Genomic DNA, 22,911 nt, shown 5'->3' with positions numbered 1-22,911 from the left:
TACGTATTGGTATGGTTTGCTGTACTGCGGCCACTAAAATAGACTCGCCCAATATTTTTTGAATTTGTATGCTCCCAAATAATGTTATAAAAGGCGAAGTGTGATTGGTCAATATTTAAATTACTATTTACAGATGAAATGTTACCTGGACATTGGAGACCACGCAGTGTTGTTGGCAATCTGATTAAAATTAGTTCTACTGATCTAAATAAGGCATTCGTAATTCACATGAAACATATACCCTCAGGATAATTCGGAATATTTTCAAATTATTTTCAAATCACTGGCATGATTCTGCAAGTAAGGTTTTGATTGGTGGATATGAGCTCCAACTGGCTGCTGTTAGATCCACATGTAATAGTGAAGCTAATTTTAATTAGATTGCAGCCATGTATACCTATGGATTCACCAAAGGTAATGGGATGTTGGATTTATATTAAGCAGGTGTGTGTGCAGATAGTGGGTTTCAGTGATTGACTAAAGCACATTTTTTTCTCCAATCTATTTTCTGGGGAACATGACTCGATCCTCCCCCTTCTATAAACTTTGCTCGCCAGTTAAGACCCTCCATGCTAATATTCCTGCACACGCATCTGTTAAGAGTACAGCATGTGCAGCCATTTTTGTTTTTAAAGTCTCATTCAGAGACCATGATGAACATCTTATATTCTAAACAATCACCAACAATATCAATTAACAATGATTTTGTCACTTATTATGGAATGTGTTAAATTGTAAATTATTCAGACACAAATGGATGACATTCTATGAAATGGTCAAAGTGTGACTGACATAAAGGCAACCAATCAAATGGGAATACTACATGAAAATGCATTATTGAATCATGTTTTATTTGAAGAGTAAATATTGATTTTTATAATAATCACATCAGTTGATTATTACAGTAGTTGTTTTTGGAAAATTTTGTATTACTGCCCTTATTTATAAAAATATTTAACAATAAAATATTTTTTGAAAGGAAAAGAAAAACAATGTACAGTGAAACCCCTCTAAACCGGACACCCTTGGGACCAAGACAAATGTCCAGGATTTTTAGGGATCTGGTTTAGAGAGGTTAAGTTATGACCTGGTGTTTAGGAAGAGACTCTGTAAAACGTCTGGTTTTGAGGGAATTCCGGTTTACAGAGGGTCCGGTCTTGAGAGGTTTCACTGTACTAAGATAATATTACATATTTACAAAGCTGTTTTAAATTTAAAATGTGGACTACACATTTTTTTACATCCATATTTACTAAAGCATTTTTTATGCTGAAATGTTCTTAACATGTCCTCAGTCAAAAAGATGGGCATGTATTAATGGTATCAACTACAATCAAGCACTGTGACAAAACATATGTTTCAATACTGAGATGATCCATTTGGCAGATTGTGAGACAGGGATTTTAACAATCCTGATAAATCATAGACTTCCCTGTCATCTAGAAATGCTAAGTGTGATAAGATAAACTGTTTTGTAAACACAATAAAATAATAACTATACAGATGAATCCTCTTGGACAGAATACTAAATCAATCTAGACTAAGAAAACATATCTAAAAAATTTAATATGCAAGTCTTTTTTGTGTATTAACACAATCAATTTATATTTAATTCCAACCATTTTAATTAAACCAAACACTATTTCTATTTAAATAAACCGGATACATAGTTAAATATCAGAAAAACCCCACCCAAAATGAAATATGTTGGGCAATTATCACTGCTTGTCTTACAGTAATTTTTTTAACAATTCTGAGAAATAAAACACCAAAATATTGATTGATAACTGTAAAAGTAGGGTTTTTTTTTTTTTTTTTTAAATAATAATCACATTGGAGAAAGATTCAGATCACACCATTATAGGTAATCTTGATTTGACTTTTTACTTTCCCCCAGGCCTGAAATATACAGTTATAAAGTAATAACCTAACAAGTCTGCAATGCTACTTTACAGAACAAAATGAACAATAAATAGTTTTTTTACAAAAAGAAAAAGAAAGGGAAAAAAAAGTCTGGTTTCAATATCTCTTTTTGATGTTTCTTTCTGCTTTAAAAATGTATCCCTTGTTTCTGATGATTCCCCGACACTTGACAATGACGGAGTATCTCAATGCCCACTGTGGAATCCAGCCAAAACTGTCTTTTTCTGTTGTACATGATTTTATTGCTTCCTGGAGAACGTCTGCAGGCATGAATTCTGAAATAAATACCAAAACATTAATAATTATACTAATAAAAACCAGCCTGACATTCCCTCATTATTGAAATTATGCAGCATTACTGAAATTCTGATCTCCAAATATTTTTTACCTTTTAGGATAATATTTAACCTTCTGACTACTGCAGGCGAAATATCTCGCCCGACATCACGTCAGTCGATATACTGTACACTGTATACAGTGCATTCCCCAATTCATATTTCCCGCCGTTTTGCACGACACTCACCGGAAACGGAAATATAATTAAAGAAAAAGAATTTTTTTCAAAATGGTGGCTTTTGTTTTGATTTTTTCAATTGAAAATACCTTGAAATTTTGAGTTTGAAGTGGTTTTCGGCAAGTATTTTCACTTGACAACAATGGCCACACGTCGCGGTCATTTTCAGGGATCGATAGCTGATTGTGACAGCTAATTTGATAATAAATTTGATCGTTTTACCAAGAACGAAAATTACCAAATATTGCAATATGAATCTTAGTTCGGGTTTAAAAAAAATATTCTGGTCAGAAAACCACTGTTATCGGGAATAATGGACATAAATACTGGACAGCTGGCCACAAATGCCCGTAAGTAAACGCAACTTTTTCGATTTTTTGCCTAATTTTAATCACCATTAGCCGATCTAAAATAATAAAAATTACAAAAAAAAAAACACGAAAATAATACTTACCGATTAATATATGAACTTTATTTCATGTTTTTATAAAACATTTAAGTGAATATATGTGAGTAAAAATTATAAACTTGTACCCACTCAACGTGGTTTTTGTTAAAAATTAATCCAGTAGTCTAAAGGTTAAATAAGATATCATACAGGTACTTAGTTGCAGGCGGGTAATAACCAAATTTATGTTATTATTGAGTTTCATATTTTTGCTAATCTGGCTAGTTTTTTTCCAAGTTATAGTTTCTGTTATGCTGGGTTTTTTTTAATGTAATTAATGCTTAGCCTGAGCTTAATTAATTCCTCATTTCACATCCACCCAGACTTTAAAATATGCACAACACAAAATTCATTCTCTAACATATGAAATATTTTGTTATTTTTTAAAACAATTTATATATTTTTATAAAATCTAAGATATCAATTAATAAAATAAACAATTTAAAACTAAAATCCATTAAAACAAAGTGATTATGTTCTGAAATAATTCCTAGAGTACTATATTTCAGACAAATATTTTAACTATGTGCTGAAACTATGTTCAGATATAAAAACAAAACAAGACACGCTTTTTTAAGTTTTTACACAAACACATTTGATGTAAAATGTATGAATACACTAAGAAGGAAATGTGATCCAAAACACATACGGTCGAATCTTAGGTGCATATGCAGAGTAGGGGTTTCGGGGGTTGGAACAAAGCCTGCTCCATGCAAATTTTATTTTTTTTAAATATATTTTTCAAGAGAGCATGACCTGACCCTTGTTAAAAACTCCACTTCCCACAGACTAAACTTGCCCGATACAATTTGTGCCTTAATCTTGAAGTAAATAAAAACCCACTAACCAGGAGGGTCACTATGGGTAAGCAGCTGAATATCGTTGGCCTTGGCAAACTCTGTGAGGTCCTGTGGCATGACACAGCATGATGCCAAATTCACCTGGTTCGTGCACGGCTTCACCTGTAACAAGAAGCAACAGCTTCATTCATATGTAGCGCTTCAACAACAATGTCAGCAGGGCTTGAACTTAAGAATGGTCTCTACCTGCAGCAATTTATATCTCAACGACGGCAATTGCCGTCTTTGTCGTCATTAAATTCGAGCCCTGCGTCAGTGTCGGTCTTCGCAATGAGCAAAATCAAGGTGAGCTGAAGGTAACTCTCCTGAAATGGTGCTAGGTGAGTAATCACATGAAGTTTCAAATATATTTTATTTAAAATTCTATTGCAAGGCAATCAATTTTATCACTCTTGTAAAACTTTCCGACGAAGTGTGAAAGGGAGCATGAGTGATCATTTGCCTTTCCTGGCGAAGACCGCATTGTCATCCAGGGTCTCCACGAGCATTTGAGTACTCGAACATAGCAATATCATTATTCTCGTCTTATTCTGACTCTATAAAACACAGAATATCAATAAGACGACAGACAAGTGGAGAAAACAAAATGTTGAAAACATACTCTCATCTTCCTTGAAAACTGTTTAAATGTTCAGTATAATAACTTATATCAGACCTGTCAACCCTCTCGGATTCCACGGGAGTCTCTTGGTATTTGACCAAACCTCCTGCAAATCTGCGCAGGAGACAAAAACTCCTGTTAAATGACATTTTTGTAAGCTTAAAAAAACAATCTATCTACTTTTGCTAAAATAACATATGGGAAGTAACTCCACCATTTTTTTCATTCGGGAAAACAGCTAATTTTGATTCCCGAACATGTAACAAGCCGAATCATCCCGACTGTTTAACGTTTGCCGAAGTGAGATATATTGTTAAAAAAGCACATGGAGTTTATAAACTGACGGGTTATTATGTTTGTTGTCATCATAATGGCTACGAAGCGTGTTGCCACTGATTCCACAGGCTGTGTATTGACATTCAGTGTTGCCATATATGAAACTATCCAATTTAGTCCTAATAACGCCTCTGAATTGTCAAACATGCAACTATGACGAATCTGAAATGTAGTGCTGCAACGATAAACCGGTATACCGGTATATCGCGATGTTTCATCAGCTCGATACGAACCGCGATACAGTTTTGTGTATCACGATTTTTACACGTTATTGTTTTCTTGTATCTTATTTGACAAACAAACAGAAAGTGTGGAAATAACCATGCATACCACTCGTCTGTTTACGCGGTGACTTTAACTTAGCGATGACACGAACTGGCAGCAGCGAAAAAGTACATGCTTTTTAGCCTGGGAGATCATATCGAAGTCCATATAGGAAGGAAAAGTAAAGTAAAGTTTGTTTTATTTAACGACGCCACTAGAACACATTGATTTTTTTTATCTTATCATCGGCTATTGGACGTCAAACATATGGTCATTCTGACACTGTTTTTAGAGGAAACCCGCTGTCACCACATAGGCTACTCTTTTACGACAGGCAGCAAGGAATCTTTTATTTGCGCTTCCCACAGGCAGGATAGCACAAACCATGAACTTTGTTGAACCAGCTATGGATCACTGGTCGGTGCAAGAGGTTTACACCCATTGAGCCTTGCGGAGCACTCACTCAGGGATCGACTGGGATCCGAACCCATTACTTACCAGCCTGTAGACCGATGGCCTTTTTTTTTTTTCGTTTTATTTGTGAAACTCAATAAAATGTACAAATAAAAATAATAAAAAGATTCACACATATACTTTTGCATAGAAGCACTCACATATTTATTACGAACTCACACACATTCACACAAACACACACAAACACACGCAAACATTAAAAGAACGTTGAGGGATATTGATGTTATAAGATACTATGACATTTTAAAGAAAAATACTAAATATAAATATCAGTTTTCAAGTGGGTATTTAAAAACTAATTCATCATTATTTAGATCAAGAAAAATATTATTTTTAATATATTTATTAATAAATGCAGAATATCTATTTTTAAAGCGATATTGATTTAAAAGTATTAAGAAGTTCTGATGCATATAATGCTTAAAAAACTTAACAATATTAATATTTATATCCCTTGATTCCGCTATTAAACGTCTCTTGAAAACTGATATTCTATATATTGAGAGCAAAGCATTGATGAATTCAATTGAGCAATTTTGTATTTTGAAGTAACACCCAAAAAGCAATATTTTTTTTAAACAATTCTAAAGACAAAAGATTATCCTTAAACATATAACTACATATTTCATGAAAAATATAAATTAAATCATAAGTTCATCACAATACAACACTAAATGACACACATCTTCTTCTTGTTTAAAACAAACAGGATATTGGCTAGATGCTACTTTACCGTATGTTGAATAATTTGGAATATGTGAATATAATGTTATGTGCTATCTTAAAATCTAAGTCAACAAATTCCGAAGTCTTATCATAATAATATATCATTTTCGAAACTGGCTTCCAATCGTGGCCTAACCACGACGCCACCGAGGCCGATGAAATATAGGAAGGAAGGAAATGTTTTATTTAACGACGCACTCAACACATTGTATTTACGGTTATATGGCGTCAGACATGGTTACGGATCACACAGATGATGAGAAAGGAAACCCGCTGTCGCCACTTCATGGGCTACTCTTTTCGATTAGCAGCAAGGGATATTTTATATGCACCATCCCACATGCAGGGTAGTACATACCACGGCCTTTGTTACACCAGTTGTTGAGCACTGGCTGGAACGAGAAATAGACCAATGGGCCCACCAACGAGGATCGATCCTAGACCGGCCGCGCATCAAGCGAACACTTTACCACTGGGCTACGTCCCGCCCCTCGATATACACATGTAGGTGACCGTCTAGTATGTGGAATATTTGTCATTGTAATGTTGGTTTTGGTTTTGTTTCACGATTTTTGTCTGGACGAAACGTGGGGGAAACCTACCGGTAATTAAGAAAGAAAGAAAGAAATGTTTTATTTAACGATGCACTCAACACATTTTATTTACGGTTATATGGCGTCAGACATATGGTTAAGGACCACACAGATTTTGAGAGGAAACCCGCTGTCGCCACTACATGGGCTACTCTTCCGATTGGCAGCAAGGGATCTTTTATTTGCACTTCCCACAGACAGGATAGCACAAACCATGGCCTTTGTTGAACCAGTTATGGATCACTGGTCGGTGCAAGTGGTTTATACCTACCCATTGAGCCTTGCGGAGCACTCACTCAGGGTTTGGAGTCGGTATCTGGATTAAAAATTCCATGCCTCGACTGGGATCCGAATCCAGTACCTACCAGCCTGTAGACCGATGGCCTGCCACGACGCCACCGAGGCCGGTACCGGTAATTAAAGGTAGGACCTAGTAGAGTACAAAAATGTTCCCTAGTGTTCTCTCAAGCTGTCAAACGTCCCAACGGTGTTATCTGTTATTAACTTTCTGGAAACAGTGCATAATACTCGTATGTTATATATATATATATATATATATATATGGTAATTAAACTTCATACATTTTATTCCTTTCATTTATTATTTATTTCATTATGTTAAATTTACACAATTGGATTTGTTTCGCTTCTGCCTTCATTAAACAAATCCATAAATATCAGATATATATCGCAATACATACTGCAATACGGTTTGTCGTATCGCAATATATCGCAATACGGTTTTGATCGTATCGTTGCACGCCTACTGAAGTGCCAGATTCTGGCCCAGAGTTGACAGTGATACACACGATGTTAAAATCACACATCATAGCAAGACGACGAAAAGACCAATTAGCTATATAAACAATACTTGTCTTGGGTAATTTTCTATGTTTGTGCAGTAAAATGTTGGTAACAAGAGTACACTTCAAGATATTATTTTTGTACAATTAATAATTGTTGTGTTTGACATAAAGTTACTCACGGAAATGGATATAATTCCGGTATATTTCACGTGATGTCGGTAATGAGGTTTTACTTATGATTATTGGAAATACAATGTTTATTACATTGTTATAATGATTTTAAATAAGTAACACGCCACTGTTCCTCATTATAGTAAAAACTGAATATTAATTTATAAGATTTATATATATTTGTCTTAGGTACTCAGGTACACAAACCACAAATGATGATGTAACATAACCTGTAACAGTGTGTAGCGTTCCTGGTTTTCAGTCTATCTTTTCATATTTTCCTTGGTTATTATATTCAGTTAAGATTCTGATTATATCTCTTACTAATTACATTAACAGCATGATCTAACTTTACTCACTTATGAATATCAGGAACGTAATTTTCTCATTGCTACGAGGGATAATACAATAAGTGTCGTGCAACCGTTTTAAATGTTGTCGGCAGAAGTCCGTGCAAGAGTGTGGCCTGACTGAATCAACCAATCAGGTTGGTCAAGTTAGATTATTTTTCGACGCACGTTATTCATCCCCACTTGCGCTCGGGTTGTTTTTCTGTGAGGTTAGTTTTTGTGTGCTGTGTTGTTTTTTGTTTCATATATATGTAAACATGTTTGCTTCCATTCCTAGCTGTCTGCCCATTTATACATACGTTTAACCAATGTATATCTTATAAGTTTCGGTTATTAAAATTATAAATTAACTACGTAAAGCGAGTCAGGCAATGACCTGTGTTACGTGTAAGGTGTAATTGTCTCATATGTAATTCCATGTTTTTACCGTGCACGAACTGTCCGCTTAATCGTTTTGGCTGAGTTAGAGAACAGACGACCCGTCTGAATAAATTAAACCTGATTATATTAGGATCTCGTTGATTTTAATAAGCGGTCTTCGTCATTGTCGATGGTTTGTAACCCCATTCCGAATAAGCGAGTCCTAATTATATGGATTAACGACTACTTTAATAGGGTGTTTTGGTTAAAAATTGCTTTGAAGGGGGCTGTCCAATATATATGATTTAACGGAGTTCGTGTACACCGGCATGGATGGGTAATCGTGTAAGGTGTAGAGCCTAATTATTTGGTGTGTGCTGTCCTGCAGATGTAAATTTAATTCCGCGAATATTCTTTGTCGGGATTATCCATGACACATTCATACATGTCCCTAAATATAAATATTTATTTGTATGGATACGTGGGTGTACATTTATTTATTTAGTGGTAGTCAATTCATATATGGATCTTGGAGGACTACCATACATATTTGTTATTTGTTTGTACTCCCTCGAATAAATGTGTAATCTGTTTATTTGTTAGTTTGGGTTTTCTGTGCTAGCCAAGTTGGTCTGGTTTATAGTAATTTCAGCCTTCTAGAGAATTATTAACTTTTAGTACCAACAAAAGTCTACAACCGAAAGGGGTAGCCGAACCCATGGTCCCCAGATTGGGACCCGAAAAGTAAATTTCATTACAAGTGTAAGTGTAATACCGTAAATGTACTACTTAATTTTTTTTAATTTCTTGTTAGTGTTCTTAACAGCTTTAGATAAAAGAGGGGTTTTTTTTTAAATATGTATTAAATCATAATAATATTTAAACTTAAAAAATAAAATAATATAATATATATATTTTTTGTTTTTTAATTAATTAATTTTTGTTTTGTTTTTGTAATGCCAAGATCTAAGGTTAACAAGTATATATGACATATTGTAGTGTTCATATAAAAAAAACATGCGATTTTGGGTTAACTTGTGTGCATTACAAAAATCTCCTGCTTTTTGACAAAATCTCCTGGTTTTTCAACACACACCTCCTGCTTTCTCTTGACTAAAGGTTGACAGGTCTGACTTATATACAACAAATTATATTTCAATCATTTAGGCATAAAACACAAACAACCATGAAACATAAGTGTAGATCAGAGTTATTTCTTTTTTACATTTAAAAGAAAACAAAGTGTTTGAAACCAAAGTAATCAATTCCGACAGACAGACAGGACACACACAAAAATCACACCTTAGCCCACTCATATAACTCTTCTAAGCTACCCTTGTCCAGGTCACATGTTCCAATGGAGAGAACTCTTTCCTGAGCCACCAAATCTTCGAGCACTTCCCAGTATGGTCTGATCTGATCGACATCTATCTTTTCTTGCATTTCAGGAAAAGCCAAAAGTAATGTTTCAATAAAGGAAATATCCAAGTCTGTTAAAACTGCAACAAAAATGATGGCAAATGTTAAACTATGTTAACAGTATATTATTCCACTAAAAAAATGCTATCAGTAGCTTTGTTACTTTTATCATTACTAGGGTGTTCAAAAAGTAGGCGGCTATATCTACTGAACATAACTATGTGTATAATTGTAAGCATTTCAAACAGGTGACAAAAAGCTGCCTGTAGCCTGCTAATGAACACTCTGTACCTTAAGAACATCTAATTGGCCAAGCCATAAAAATATGTGCCGGTACAAGTACTGTAAATCATGTAATTAATACGTCATGATATTATTGCGTCCGTACATGAGTGAACAAAAATGTGTATTTTTATTAATGCGTCGGGCAAAAGTCCACATCACATAAAAACCACAGTTGTGTTGTTATTATATTGTTTGGGCGTCATCTTTCATGTTAAAAGAAGTCAGTAGTTGCAGAGTATGACAAATATTTTGAAAAGTCACTAGCCACAGGGCTAGTGGGTTTGTGAAAACCACTAGCCCACCAAGATAACACACTAGCCCAAATTCCTGATCAATTATAACTGAAGTGTTGTAACATTACACATTTACGAGTATAACAGTAAAATAAAACAAACACTTAAATCATGTTGTAACTTTCAGTTTTTTGTCGTGTTGTACGTTTGGTTTTTTGTCAAGTGTGATCCATCGTCATTGTTACGTTTTCGCTTTTGCTCTCCCCCCGGGGACAAAATAATTGAGCAAACTCATGGTTGCTATCTAAAACCACTATCAAAATAATTAAATTTAAATGAGGGTACGACAGTGTGACACACGGTAATAGATGTTTCAGTGTATTCGGTAGGGCCCTACATTTAGGGCCCTACTATTTATGTCGCCAGGAACGGTGATGTCAATTGCTCAAATACAGGGCATTATCCCGTGTTAGACCGATATCAAAAGAATATAACGGCGACATCTAATCCGTTGTTAATTGATGAACCAAAAAGGTATCATCTTGTATCGGCAGCTGTGATGCATTATCTTATCCAGACCACTACATGTTAATAGGCAAAGCAGAGTCATTGCATGTGCGGTTACCATTAAAGTAATTTGTTGTCAGCGAAGTTTTATATTAGAAAACAATAGGTAAATAAAACAAACACTGAAATTCAAAGCATGACTGGGGTTTACTTGATTGAGATTAAACTGTCGTCGCGATTGGTGATTTCCAAGTTCTTAGCCTAAAACATATGTGCGAGATTAACTACCATGTGACGTGTCCAACCAATCAAAACACGCATGTCATTAGATTTATTTTCTGTGCCAGAAACTTGAAAGGGAAAAGTAAACAATGCATGCTGTAACTGGCAATGTAGAGATAGCATGTTACTGCAGTTTGCAGACCTAGTTCAAGTGGACTATTATTATATACTGATTGCGCTGTTGATATTATTCAATGACAAACGTCACAATCAAATTTATTAAACAAAATTTCAACCGAGAGAAAAAGAAAAAAAAACACCCACGATCGAGCGATAAGGAGGGGGGTGGAAACCACTAGCCCTCAGGGCTAGTGGTTTTGCGTTTCTCACTAGCCCGAACTTAAAAACCACTAGCCACGGGCATCGGGCTAGCGGATTTGTCGAACTCTGGTAGTTGTTTTCACAGCTACTACATAACCTGAAGCTAATCGCATGGTGGGTCGACCACGAAGCCCTAATTACTTAAAGTAGTGTAATTAGTATAACTACACCTTATTGTTAAAGGGACACACCCTAGTTACGTTTATTTGTTAACCTTTACGGCGTTGTTTTTCGCTATTAAACCCCATTTTTCACAAATAAAATTGCACTTTACTTACATTTTATTATTTAGAATACACATTTCCATTCACCTGAAGTGCTTTTTGGTAATCCTGATGTTTGTAATACCACGAAATGCATTTTTTGCATTTTTTCACAAGACGTGTTGTCGAAAAAAAAACGTTAAGCAAGCGAGGTCCAATCTATTTTTAGAGGGGATATTTCCATTTCAATGTCACAGACGTTGGTATATCACGTGACCGTTATCATTTTGGTTCGGTTTGTTTTCTCGTGCACGGTTCGCGCAATCAACATCCGATTTGTTGTTGTTCATTTGTGCGATTTTTCTTCACAGTTCATGAACATTTTCAGTAACAATAAAGTTCAGACAAGTACAAAACGTTACAAACCCTTAAAACCAATAATTTTGCTAAGTCTTACGATATCTGGAGAGGGGATACAACCAGGACAGAACAGTTGGAACATGTCCAGGAGAAGTGAAACGAACGCACCCCAAGTCTGTGAAATTTGTCGTGACGTAGGCATTGTTGTGCTTCGAGCGACATCTACCGGTGACATCAGAATACTAACTTTCAAAATTATTTCAAGCAATTGGGACATGGGGATTCCCATGGTATTTATCGATATAAAACCTGCTTTTTCACTCCATTTGATAAAAACGTGATCTAAGTGTGTTACAGGTTTGTAGATTAACCAAATTATAATTTATTTTCACTGGATGGAACTAGGGTGTGCGGCTTGAAAGGTATGCCTCGCACTTTTGTGTGGTGATTGCTTCTAATTAATCCACCAGTAGGAAGAAAAGGTAAACAGATCGCTATTACATGGTACAATATTTCACGCGAACGCAGACGTATTATTCTAACAAATGTTTTAGACTGATTTTATACACTTGATGCACAGCACAGGAATAGACGTTAACAAATGCGATATATTGCAACAGTGACAACTTGCGACCAGCCTAAATTAAATGCCATGTATAGAGTTGAGCCAAATGGTTTGAAGAAATACGCACGGATTGTTGGTTATGGTTATATAATTTTTTACTGTTTCATTTTTAAAGGAATATATTTAGTAATAAAATTTGTTGATTATAATTTTACAAATGTTCAAAACAGTTTAAATGTATACAGTAATCCACAAGTGTAAGAAAATTTGAAAAATACTCACATCGCAAAATGAGCTTTTCAAAAACAAAACATTTGGAACATCACTGTATTATATAACTGCTATGATATTCCAGGAAAGTGAAAATAGAATGGCAACATCGAAACAAAACAAAGATTCTTGAAGTATTCACAAAAAGACGTTTAACAAAAATTGTTTTTGTATTTTGTTTCATCTTTATATTATAAAAGTTTTATTTTATTTAGAAGTATTATAGTAAAATCCTGCACATTTTTTGAATTGGGAATGAGACTAAACAAAATGCGTCAAGTTATTATTGCGTCGATGTGTTTGCCGCATTTTTCGCATTAATTACTTGCTCACATTAATTTCATGATTTACAGTATTTGCTTTTTTTAATAAATGAATACAGAATGGCAATGGAAGTACCTTTCATGTATACGGAAATTGAGCACTTTGACAGCCAGTATTAACTTTTGAAAGCAAAAAGTTAAAAAAATTCTGCAGTTTCCACCCCCCCCCCCCCCCCCCCCCCCCAATAAAAGTGTTTAAAATCTGTTCACAAACACAATTTAATCGTATTTTAGATTTTTCATATGATACTGGTTCATCTACAATCTTTACCTTTTTCCACAGCTTCTGTAATTACTTCAACTGGCTGGTCAACACAGAAAAGTAATTTGGCTGAAAAATAAACCCAAAAAGATGTATTTTATTAGTTACCGTATATCTTCACCTATAAGTCGAATTTTTTTCACCCAAAAATTATTTTATAACTTGGGGGGTCGACTTATAAGAGGGTAAAAAATTTTTACCCAAAAATATTACTGTTTTGGGGATTATTTTACCAGTTTTATTGTTGAAGTATGCCCTGTATTTATACTCAAATATGTTAATTTGACACATTTATTTTTTTGTAACCTTTTTTTTTTGGCATTAAAATGGTTTTGGTTATGCAAAAAGGCATGCGATCTCACTCACATGCCAATAGAACAGTCCACTTAGTTAAAATAACAGTCATCACTAATAGCGAAAATGTAAACAATTATTACTAACTACCTGTTGCCCGAGTTTATTTTGAAATCTGGTCACTGGCATTAATGGTTGTTCAAACAATGTTTTGTCGGTGATTAACTTCATCATTGAAAAGTTCATGAATATTACTGAGCTGACCCTTAAAACAGCTTAGACCGATATATCTGCAGTTCACTAGAGCAATAGGGACATACATAAAAACCAGTGTACTTTCCAGAGTTATCCTCCTTACATGTATTAATATGGCGGCAAAACATGCGATTAACTGATACTTTCAGTTTTATTGTAGTGATCTGTTGTCAGTGTTTATAAATAAAGTTGTTGTCTGTGCACAAAACCATGCTGTACAGTGCCATACGGTAACAGCCAAACAGCTTTCACTATCTACTAAGGGAACATTTCGTTTTGATGCTGTTACTTGTTTGCGATGTACAAAACGTGAAAACCGAAGTTTGTAAAATAATTTTCTTTTGTTCAAATATTGTACATTATTCTTCTCATGTGCTGAAAATAAGAAAAACTTCAATATTTATAAGTTGTCTTTCATGGGTCGACTTATAAACGGGTTAATAAAAAAATAAGTTTTCAGGGCTTGAAATTAGGGACTCGACTTATAGCCGAGATCGACTTACAGGCGAAGATATACGGTATGAATCAGGCAATCTTTTAAAATACAAAAGAAAAGAAAAAAGGTTTAGTCGTCCTTCAAATAAAGATAATGTAAGCTGTAAACCAACTCAACGTTTTAATATTTATATTTATTTGTATAGGACAGACCAAGGATAGAGTATGAGGGAGATTTTTATTAAACTTTTTAAATGACATATTCAACAGTTTAGAACCATAAAAATAGTATGTTGTGCACTAAAAGCACATTCACATAACAGGGATAAAATAATAATTAAGGTGTCTCTCCCTAATTCCCACTCCATGTGATTAACACATTCAAATGAAACAAAAACATGCAAACCTGTCACTTTCAAGTCTCCTCTTTCATCGGCAGGAAGGCTTTCCTTGAAGCCAGAGTTCACACACACTAAGTCTGTTGTGTACTGAAATCACATTCATATTCAAAAGTTTAAAACACAAACTAAGTGTTGAATACTAAAAACATGTTCATATGCAGTAGTAACTAATTTATAACACAATCTAAGCTTGTTTTATACTGAAATCACATTCATATTCAGTCTATAGTTGAACTAAGTCTGTTGTGTACTGAAATCACATTCACATTCAGTAGTAACTAGTTTATAACACAAGCTATGTATGTAGTGTATTGAAATAACATTCATATTCAGTAGTTTAAAACACAAACTAAGTCTGCTGTATACTACAATCACATTTGTATTCAGTAGTTTAAAGCACAAACCAAGTCTGCTGTATACTACAATCACATTTGTATTCAATAGTTTAAAATACAAACTAAGTCTGCTGTATACTAAAATTACATTTATATTCAACAGTTTAAAACACAAACAGTTTAACATTTGTTTTTGCTTTGAATCTACAAATGTCAAGTTTTGCCCAATAGCAACTAGATGCATTCCAGTGGAATGTCCATAATCACAATTTCCTAATTAATACACAGTGGAGATGTCGGACTGAATGGGTAGGCCTTCTAGAATCTGTGAAAGTGTAAAGATTACTCATTTGCTGCACCTTGTCGCTGTAGTTTTTAAATAACCCTTTCATAGAACAGTAAACATTTGCCAGTAAACTGTTGCCTCTTAATAAGGTATTTTAGTAGTTGGGATCCAATTTAGGTTGCCGTTGGCAATGCTAGTCAGGTGACTGCTTATTTTGAATGCAATTATATACATTAAAAGTCATTTGGGATGAAAAAAAGTGACCGCTTACGGCAGGTAACTGCAGAACAGGTGACTGCTATAACAAGTTTGACATTATGCAGTTTCTTTAATGGTATGGAAATAATAATGTCATTCCCATTTTATTCTATCTTTAATATGTTTAATATTATTTTGTTGAGTTATATTACCAGGTAATGATTTCTTACCTGCAGCTCCTTTGCGTCTGATACAGACAAATATTTACTCAATGTTTCGGTAATACATTCCTTTAGCTGAAATAGAAACAGAGTATAAAAATAAAAGTACACATTCAAACACAAAAATGTCAAAAATATTGAGAATAATGAATGAACTATTGTATCCTAAAATGAGACGGCTTTCAAAGCAAAACAACTTTTGCTTTCATGGGTTACAAGGTGAAAAAACTAAACAAATACCAATTACAGTAGATGTTTTTTTTAAATATTAATATTAGCCCTATATTAAAAATAATAAATAAATAATAAATAATTTAAACACATTAAAGGAAACTCGAACACAAAACCAACAGCAACTTAAAAAAATAGTTGAAGTTGTCATGATCTTTATTTATTTATGCAGTTAGTGACAACTAATTTCAAATATGACCAAAAATATATACCATTTTGGTTATAATTAAGCGTAATTGTGAGAATCCTCAAACCTTATCCTATTAAAAACAATTGAAAATAGGGTTACAACGTGTGGTACTTAGCTTTAAAAAACTGTCACGTTATTTCATAATATTAATGTTATATGTATACTATTGTTAGCAAGTAACTAGTACAAATGCTACAAGAAATCAGACACCTGTAGTCAAAAGGTTTGGGCTTTTGATAATTGAAAATTGTCATAACTCATTTAAGGTTTATGCAAAAATAATTCAAGCAAACCATTTTGTTTTTGCATAACCCTTATTGGCCATGTTAATGATGTTCCAAATTTAATATGCAAACAAACAATGGGTTATGCAAAACAAAATTTGCCCGAGTGATGCATGAACGAAACTTATTGTTCTCGCAATTTTTAGTCCTGCTAGTTTACAATACTCCATACTCTTCCTGCTACCAATCTGACTACATGTACAGGTACATATTAAATATTATACAAACCATACGTTTTTTTCCCCAATTTGTTTTAAAGGCTTGGAGTGTTCGCTTTGTTATTCCACTGCCCCTTTCCTTTCTCTCCTTTAGTTTCTTTTTAATACTGTTCCGGTTAAATACATGGGTACTAACACCATAACAGGTTTCTTCATGTAGTGATTAATATGTCAAATATTTATTATCAGCAAACTTGACAAAAATTATCAATGTAATGGTATTTAATGTCAAACATAGGGCTATTGTTGTATTAGAGCAGGAATCGTTGCCTACCTGGCAATCATTCCGTGTTTTCGCTATATAGTTATCTCTGGCTGAGAGATCAATCATAACTATTCAAATGTTCATCTAGCTCTCGAACGGCAGATAACTTGGACTAATGGCAGATGTATCTGAAGAGCTCTAACCCTATCCTCAGATATAAAAAGGATATGGTATGAGGACAGTGGAGCTATTCAATTCAATTTATTGTACAAAACACTCACAAGGACTTAAACATAACGGAGTAGGTACAAAAACCCCAATAACAACAATGTAACAGAAAAACAATTTATTAAAAATATGCAAATTACTGAGCTATGACTGACATTGAGACTAATTTCAATAATTGAAATGCTATGCCTACAACGGATGTGCCAAAGCATTTCGGTTATTGAAGTTAACACTTTTAAGTAAAGGGGCAGGACGTAGCCCAGTGGTAATAAGCTCACCTGATGTGCAGTCATTCTAGGATCGATCCCCGTCAGTGGGCCTACTGGGCTATTTCTGGTATACAACTGGTATATCCAAGGCCCTGGTATATATGCACAATTGTCGAAAATCGTATGAAATCGAAAACCATATTATTTTACTTCAGGGTATTTTGTAATGTCTGCTACTAATGATAAAATGTAGCAGGTTTCCTCTCTAACACTATGATAAAATTACCAAATATTTGACATCCAATAGCCGATGATTAATGAATCAATGTGCTCTAGTGGTGTCATTACACAAAACAAACTTTTTTTTGTGATTGTCAGGCACTTGTCATTTTGAGACGGCCCCTGGAAGACGGAATGGCTGAGTGGGCGATCATGTGACACAACGTCACGATATAGGTCGACAAACTTAGAATTCTGCTGTCCAGAGTTTGCCAAAGCTTAGCTGAATGTGAGTGCTGTCGGGTTTCTTTCTGTAGTGTATGTATTAGTGATTAATATCTGATTTTTTTTTTTATCAAGTAACTTGAAAATGGTCGATGTAAATTTATTTGACGTCTGACATAGGATTTTTGTGGTATTAGAGCGGAAATCTTTAACAACTTTTTGGTTGTTAGCAATTGCCAAAAAAATACATAGCTTGGTCTCTGACTGTAATGAGAGCGTATTTATGTCCAAATGTCCGTCAAGCTCTCTTACAGTCAGAGTACTCGGGCTACACAAAATATAGCTTGGTAACGGTTACCACAACTATATCTAAGTTAGAATTGAATTCCTGTTACTACTACTTTTAACACCCTTACTGTACATGTGTGCCAGATGATTATTGTAGTATACATATATACTCTTCAAAAGAAGAAACGCAAAACGACATTGTCGTAACATTTGGAGAATTGATTTAATTATTGAATGGTGAGTCCGATAATTACCAAATGTTGCAGGATTGTTCACAATTCTCTCTAGTCCATTGTGAGTAAGTGATAGGACACACCACCAAGGTCAAGGTCATCTGGAGTCAATACCGGGTGTGGCCTCCGCGTGTGTTGACAACTGCCTGGCACCGCCTGCCCATTGAAGCAACCAGAGTACGGATGACGTCCCGGGGGATGGTGGCCCACTCGGCCTGCAAGGCTGCTGCCAGCTCGGGCAGGGTCTGGGGCTGTGGTTGTCGCTGTCGGAGGCGTCAGTCCAACTCGTCCCATAGATGCTCAATTGGGTTCAAATCCGGTGATGTCGATGGCCAAGGAAGGACATTAATGTTGTTGTTCTGTAGGAAAGCCGTTGTGAGACGTGCTGTGTGAGGCCTGGCGTTGTCATGTTGGAACACTGCGTTGGCGTTGGCCATAACTGGAACGATGTGTGGCCGGAGGATCTGGTCAATGTAGCCCTGTGCATTCAGGTTGCCCTGCACGTGGACCAGGTCAGTTCTGCCAGTGTGTGAGATGGCTGCCCACACCATGACACTACCCCCGCCGAATCTGTCCACTTCCTGCACGCAGTTTGCCGCATAACGTTCACCACGACGCCTATACACGCGACATCTTCCATCATGACGTCGGAGCAGAAATCGGGACTCGTCACTGAACCACACCTGTCTCCATCGCAGTTGAGGCCATTGTCGATGAATCTGGCACCACTGCAGTCGGAGTCGACGGTGTTGTGGTGTTAAGATGACACCTCGAACTGGACGTCTGGCACGAATTCCTACCTCACGTAGGCGGTTCCGTACGGTCTGGTCGGATATCCTGCGCAAACCTGGTATTGCTGTGGCTGTGGAGGTGGCAGTAGTCAATCGTTCCCGAAGGTGGCGTACCCGGATGTAGCGGTCCTGCCCGGGGGTAGTGACCCGTGGTCGACCGGATCTAGGGAGGTCACGTGTTGATCCATGTTGCTGGTAACGGTCCCACAGTCTGGAGATGGTGCTTGGGGACACATGGAATGCCCTGGCAACGGCCGTTCTGGATTCGCCTGCGTCTAGTCGGATGATGGCATTGTTTCTCTGCGGTTCACTGAGACGTGGCATGTCCTGGATTGTCAACTGTCGGCCAGATACAGAGGCCAGGCAAGCTAACACCCTGCACTTTTATACTGTCGGTGTTCATGTTGCACGTGCAGACAACGCACGTGCAGTGGTGACATGGTTTGCACGTGGCTGCGTTTTTGCGAATATTCACATTTTGGAACTTTATTGTACAGTAGCTGCGTTTTATCGAATGTAACCGTGGGAATGTGTTTGGTACATGTAATGACCTTATATTCACAAAGCATGAACCGGTAGGAAACATAAAATCGGAGTTATAACCCATTTGTACCCTTTTGCGTTTCTTTTTTTGAAGAGTATATTTATGATTCATTCTGTATCTTACTACTGTTCTTAATGTATTACATGTAATTCTTTACAAGTATGTGAATCATATTTAATAACTGAACAAATTAATAAATAAATTGACGAAAATAAAAGTGTTCTAGTTTCTATTTTCTCTTATTTTATCAAAAAACAATGAAAGATAATAATAATTCTGAAACTGTATCGGTGCGCAGGAACATCGGTACAAGAAACGAAATCCAGAAGTAAATTTATCTAGTGGGCACTGCTTAAATGTGGATTGCCGAAATTGCTTGCAATTGCACAAGTTCAGGTGAACATTGATGCAATTCATATGAGAAAATTAACGGTGAAAGTCCGGAATTTATTGCGTGGTTTATATTCGGAAATGAAACTACCGTTAATGTTGACATTTTTAAAGTTTAAATTTTTTTCTCAGTGACCTGAACGACCATTCTGGACTTATTTCGATGCCTGACAAGGTAAACATTAAAGGTACATTCCTGAGTTTGCTGCAATTTTTAAGATGTTATCAACTAACAAAGACTTTTTAACGACTGTAGTTATATATCAAATATATTTTTCTTCATAAAATATTAGTGGCTGTATATTAAACATGTTTTTGGTCGTTCTAGTATTTGTACTAGGTTAAATTTCATTTTATTTCATACAAAATACTTTTTCGTACGTACGAAATTATTGAAGACAAAATCCAGTTTTGACTTCTTACAAATATTAAGACGACCAGAAACACATTGAATATACAGACACTGATATTCTAAACAAGATACTATATTTAAGATGTAAGTTTAATCGTAGAACTATTTTATTAATCGGAAACATCTTACAATGCAGCAAACTTGGGAATGTCCCTTTAATGTCATTAAATTGATAGCCTGACATGACTGAGCATGCGCACCAGTCATTTCCTCTTAGTCGTACAGTTTTCGATTAAACAAGGATAATTTCTACAAATGGAAAATTTGACGGGTTTCCTCTCTAAGACTATTAGCCCAAGTACTCTGACTGTAAGAGAGCTAGACTGACATTTGGACATAAACACGCTCTCATTACAGTCAGAGACCAACCTATGTCTTTTTTTGGCAATTCCTGACTACCAAACGGTAGGCAACGAGTCCCGCTCAAATACCACAACAATCCTATGTTTGACGTCAAATACCTTTACATCAATCATTTTCGAGTTAAGTGATACAAAAAAATCCACATATTAATCACTAATACACTTACTACAGAAAGAAACCCGACAGCACCCACATTCAGCTACGCTTCGTGACACTCCGTCGCAACAATTGCAAAGCTCTGCGATCTATTTCGAGACGTAGACCACGTGATCGCGCACTGGGCGATTCCGCCTTGTGCAGCCGTTACAGGGGCCGTCTCATATGAAGCGAAGTTACAACATGGAAGAGTTGGCTAATGCCGTTTTGGATGAATTTGGATTTCATTACGTCATTAAACCAAAACAATTACACATTATTGATTCCATTTTGAATTTGAAGGATACATTTGGGGTGTTATCGACAGGATACGGCAAAAGTATGTGCTACGTACTGCCTCCTCTTATGAGACGACCCCTGTAACTGCTGCACAAGGCGGAATCGCCCAGTCTCGAAATAGATCGCCGAGCTTTGTAATTGTTGCGACGGAGTGTCACGAAGCGTAGCTGAATGTGGGTGCTGTCGGGTTTCTTTCTGTAGTATGTGTATTAGTGATTAATATGTGGATTTTTTGTTATCACTTAACTCGAAAATGATTGATGTAAAGGTATTTGACGTCAAACATAGGATTCTTGTGGTATTAGAGCGGGACTCGTTGCCTACCGTTTGGTAGTCAGGAATTGCCAAAAAAAGACATAGGTTGGTCTCTGACTGTAATGAGAGCGTGTTTATGTCCAAATGTCCGTCTAGCTCTCTTACAGTCAGAGTACTCGGGCTACACAACAGTGTGACTGTCAGTGAATTAAAAAAAACCATCATAAACATGTATATTGGCAATGACAAGAGAAGATGAATCAATTTACCTCTTCTGTTGAGCTTTGGGTTGGTTTTCTTTTCAGTCTGTTCCAGTTTACAATGTTGCCAGTATACACAAAAATGCTTCCAGCTTTGGGGAACACTGGTATAACGTCTACCATTTTTGTTTTTACTCTCCAAGGTGCACTAGACAGATCGTCTGCTTAAATAATACGTCTGTTTATAATGTAGCAAAGGCGTATCAATTATAAAAGAACGTGTGAGTCATTTTAATACTCCATACGGCGTTAACGCCATTATTGCGTAATGTTATACTGCTATAGTACTAGTATACTAGGTAAAAAAAAGTTACTACATTTACTGATATTTTTTTTTTAATTTCCCTGACCGATGTTTCTAAACTAGATTTTAAGTTCAAAATACAGAACTCCGGCGGAAAAATTTAATATATTTAACGAGAAATCACACAAGTATATCCTTAAATTATTACCTTTAAATTTTAATCTGTACATAGTCAAAAATATCTTTATCAGGGCCGTACCCTGACCAAAATCCATGGGGGGGGGGGGGCACTAAATTTTATAAATAATTTTTAACATACTATAAAGATTAAACATTTCTATGCTATTACTGGAGATATATAAAAAAAAAAAAAAAAGGACAAGATTCTGGGGGGGGGGCAGCTGCCCCCTGCCCCCCCCCCCCGGAGGGTACGGCCCTGTTTATGGTGGAGGAGAAAAAATTACATACCCGGGCTGTAGGTCTGTACCAGCCTCCATTTTAATGGGGGGTTTTGCCTGGCCCAAGGGGTATACATATGCGTGTGATGTGTTTTTGTTTTGTTTCTTGCAATTTGATATTATTGTTCATGTTCCTATATATTATTCCTATATCGGAAATGATTGATCGATCGATCCAACCAGCCATTCATTCAACCCAGGATACGCTTTGGCGCCCATGTTATGAAGAAGAATCGCGTTATACATGTATATGACTCAGCAGTTTCTGGCGAGGTTTTTCTTTTCTTTATCACTGTGTGGAGTTTGTTTAATGTAAATAATATTGGCATTGTTGTTTTTTTTGCTATGT

General features: G+C 35.8%; 1 protein-coding gene across 1 annotated transcript; it reads right to left on the bottom strand.

Annotated features, from left to right (window-relative positions):
• Window positions 1–1,549: 1,549 nt before the first annotated feature.
• On the bottom strand, window positions 1,550–22,052 carry LOC121383280 (glutamate--cysteine ligase regulatory subunit-like). The gene is made up of 7 exons (XM_041513199.1): window positions 21,870–22,052; window positions 15,890–15,955; window positions 14,846–14,927; window positions 13,465–13,524; window positions 9,728–9,924; window positions 3,733–3,847; window positions 1,550–2,198 (listed from the first exon to the last, which is right to left on the bottom strand). The coding sequence occupies exons 1-7, from the start codon at window positions 21,981–21,983 to the stop codon at window positions 2,020–2,022; spliced, it is 813 nt and encodes a 270-aa protein (XP_041369133.1). The 5' UTR covers window positions 21,984–22,052; the 3' UTR covers window positions 1,550–2,019.
• Window positions 22,053–22,911: the final 859 nt, after the last annotated feature.

This window comes from Gigantopelta aegis, chromosome 10 (assembly GCF_016097555.1).
Source record: "Gigantopelta aegis isolate Gae_Host chromosome 10, Gae_host_genome, whole genome shotgun sequence".
Lineage (NCBI taxonomy): Eukaryota > Metazoa > Mollusca > Gastropoda > Neomphalida > Peltospiridae > Gigantopelta > Gigantopelta aegis.
The sequence above is the reverse complement of the archived record's forward strand: the minus strand, read 5'-3'. Positions and strand labels throughout refer to the sequence as shown.

Coding starts and splice junctions, on each gene's coding strand:
- LOC121383280 (XM_041513199.1), bottom strand. CDS start 21,983: ATGGTAGACGTTATACCAGTGTTCCCCAAAGCTGGAAGCATTTTTGTG. Junction 9,925..13,464: donor TACAGAAGCTGTGGAAAAAG/GTAAAGATTGTA, acceptor TTTTTGTTGCAG/TTTTAACAGACTTGGATATT. Junction 3,848..9,727: donor AGTTATATGAGTGGGCTAAG/GTGTGATTTTTG, acceptor TTCTTGTTACAG/GTGAAGCCGTGCACGAACCA.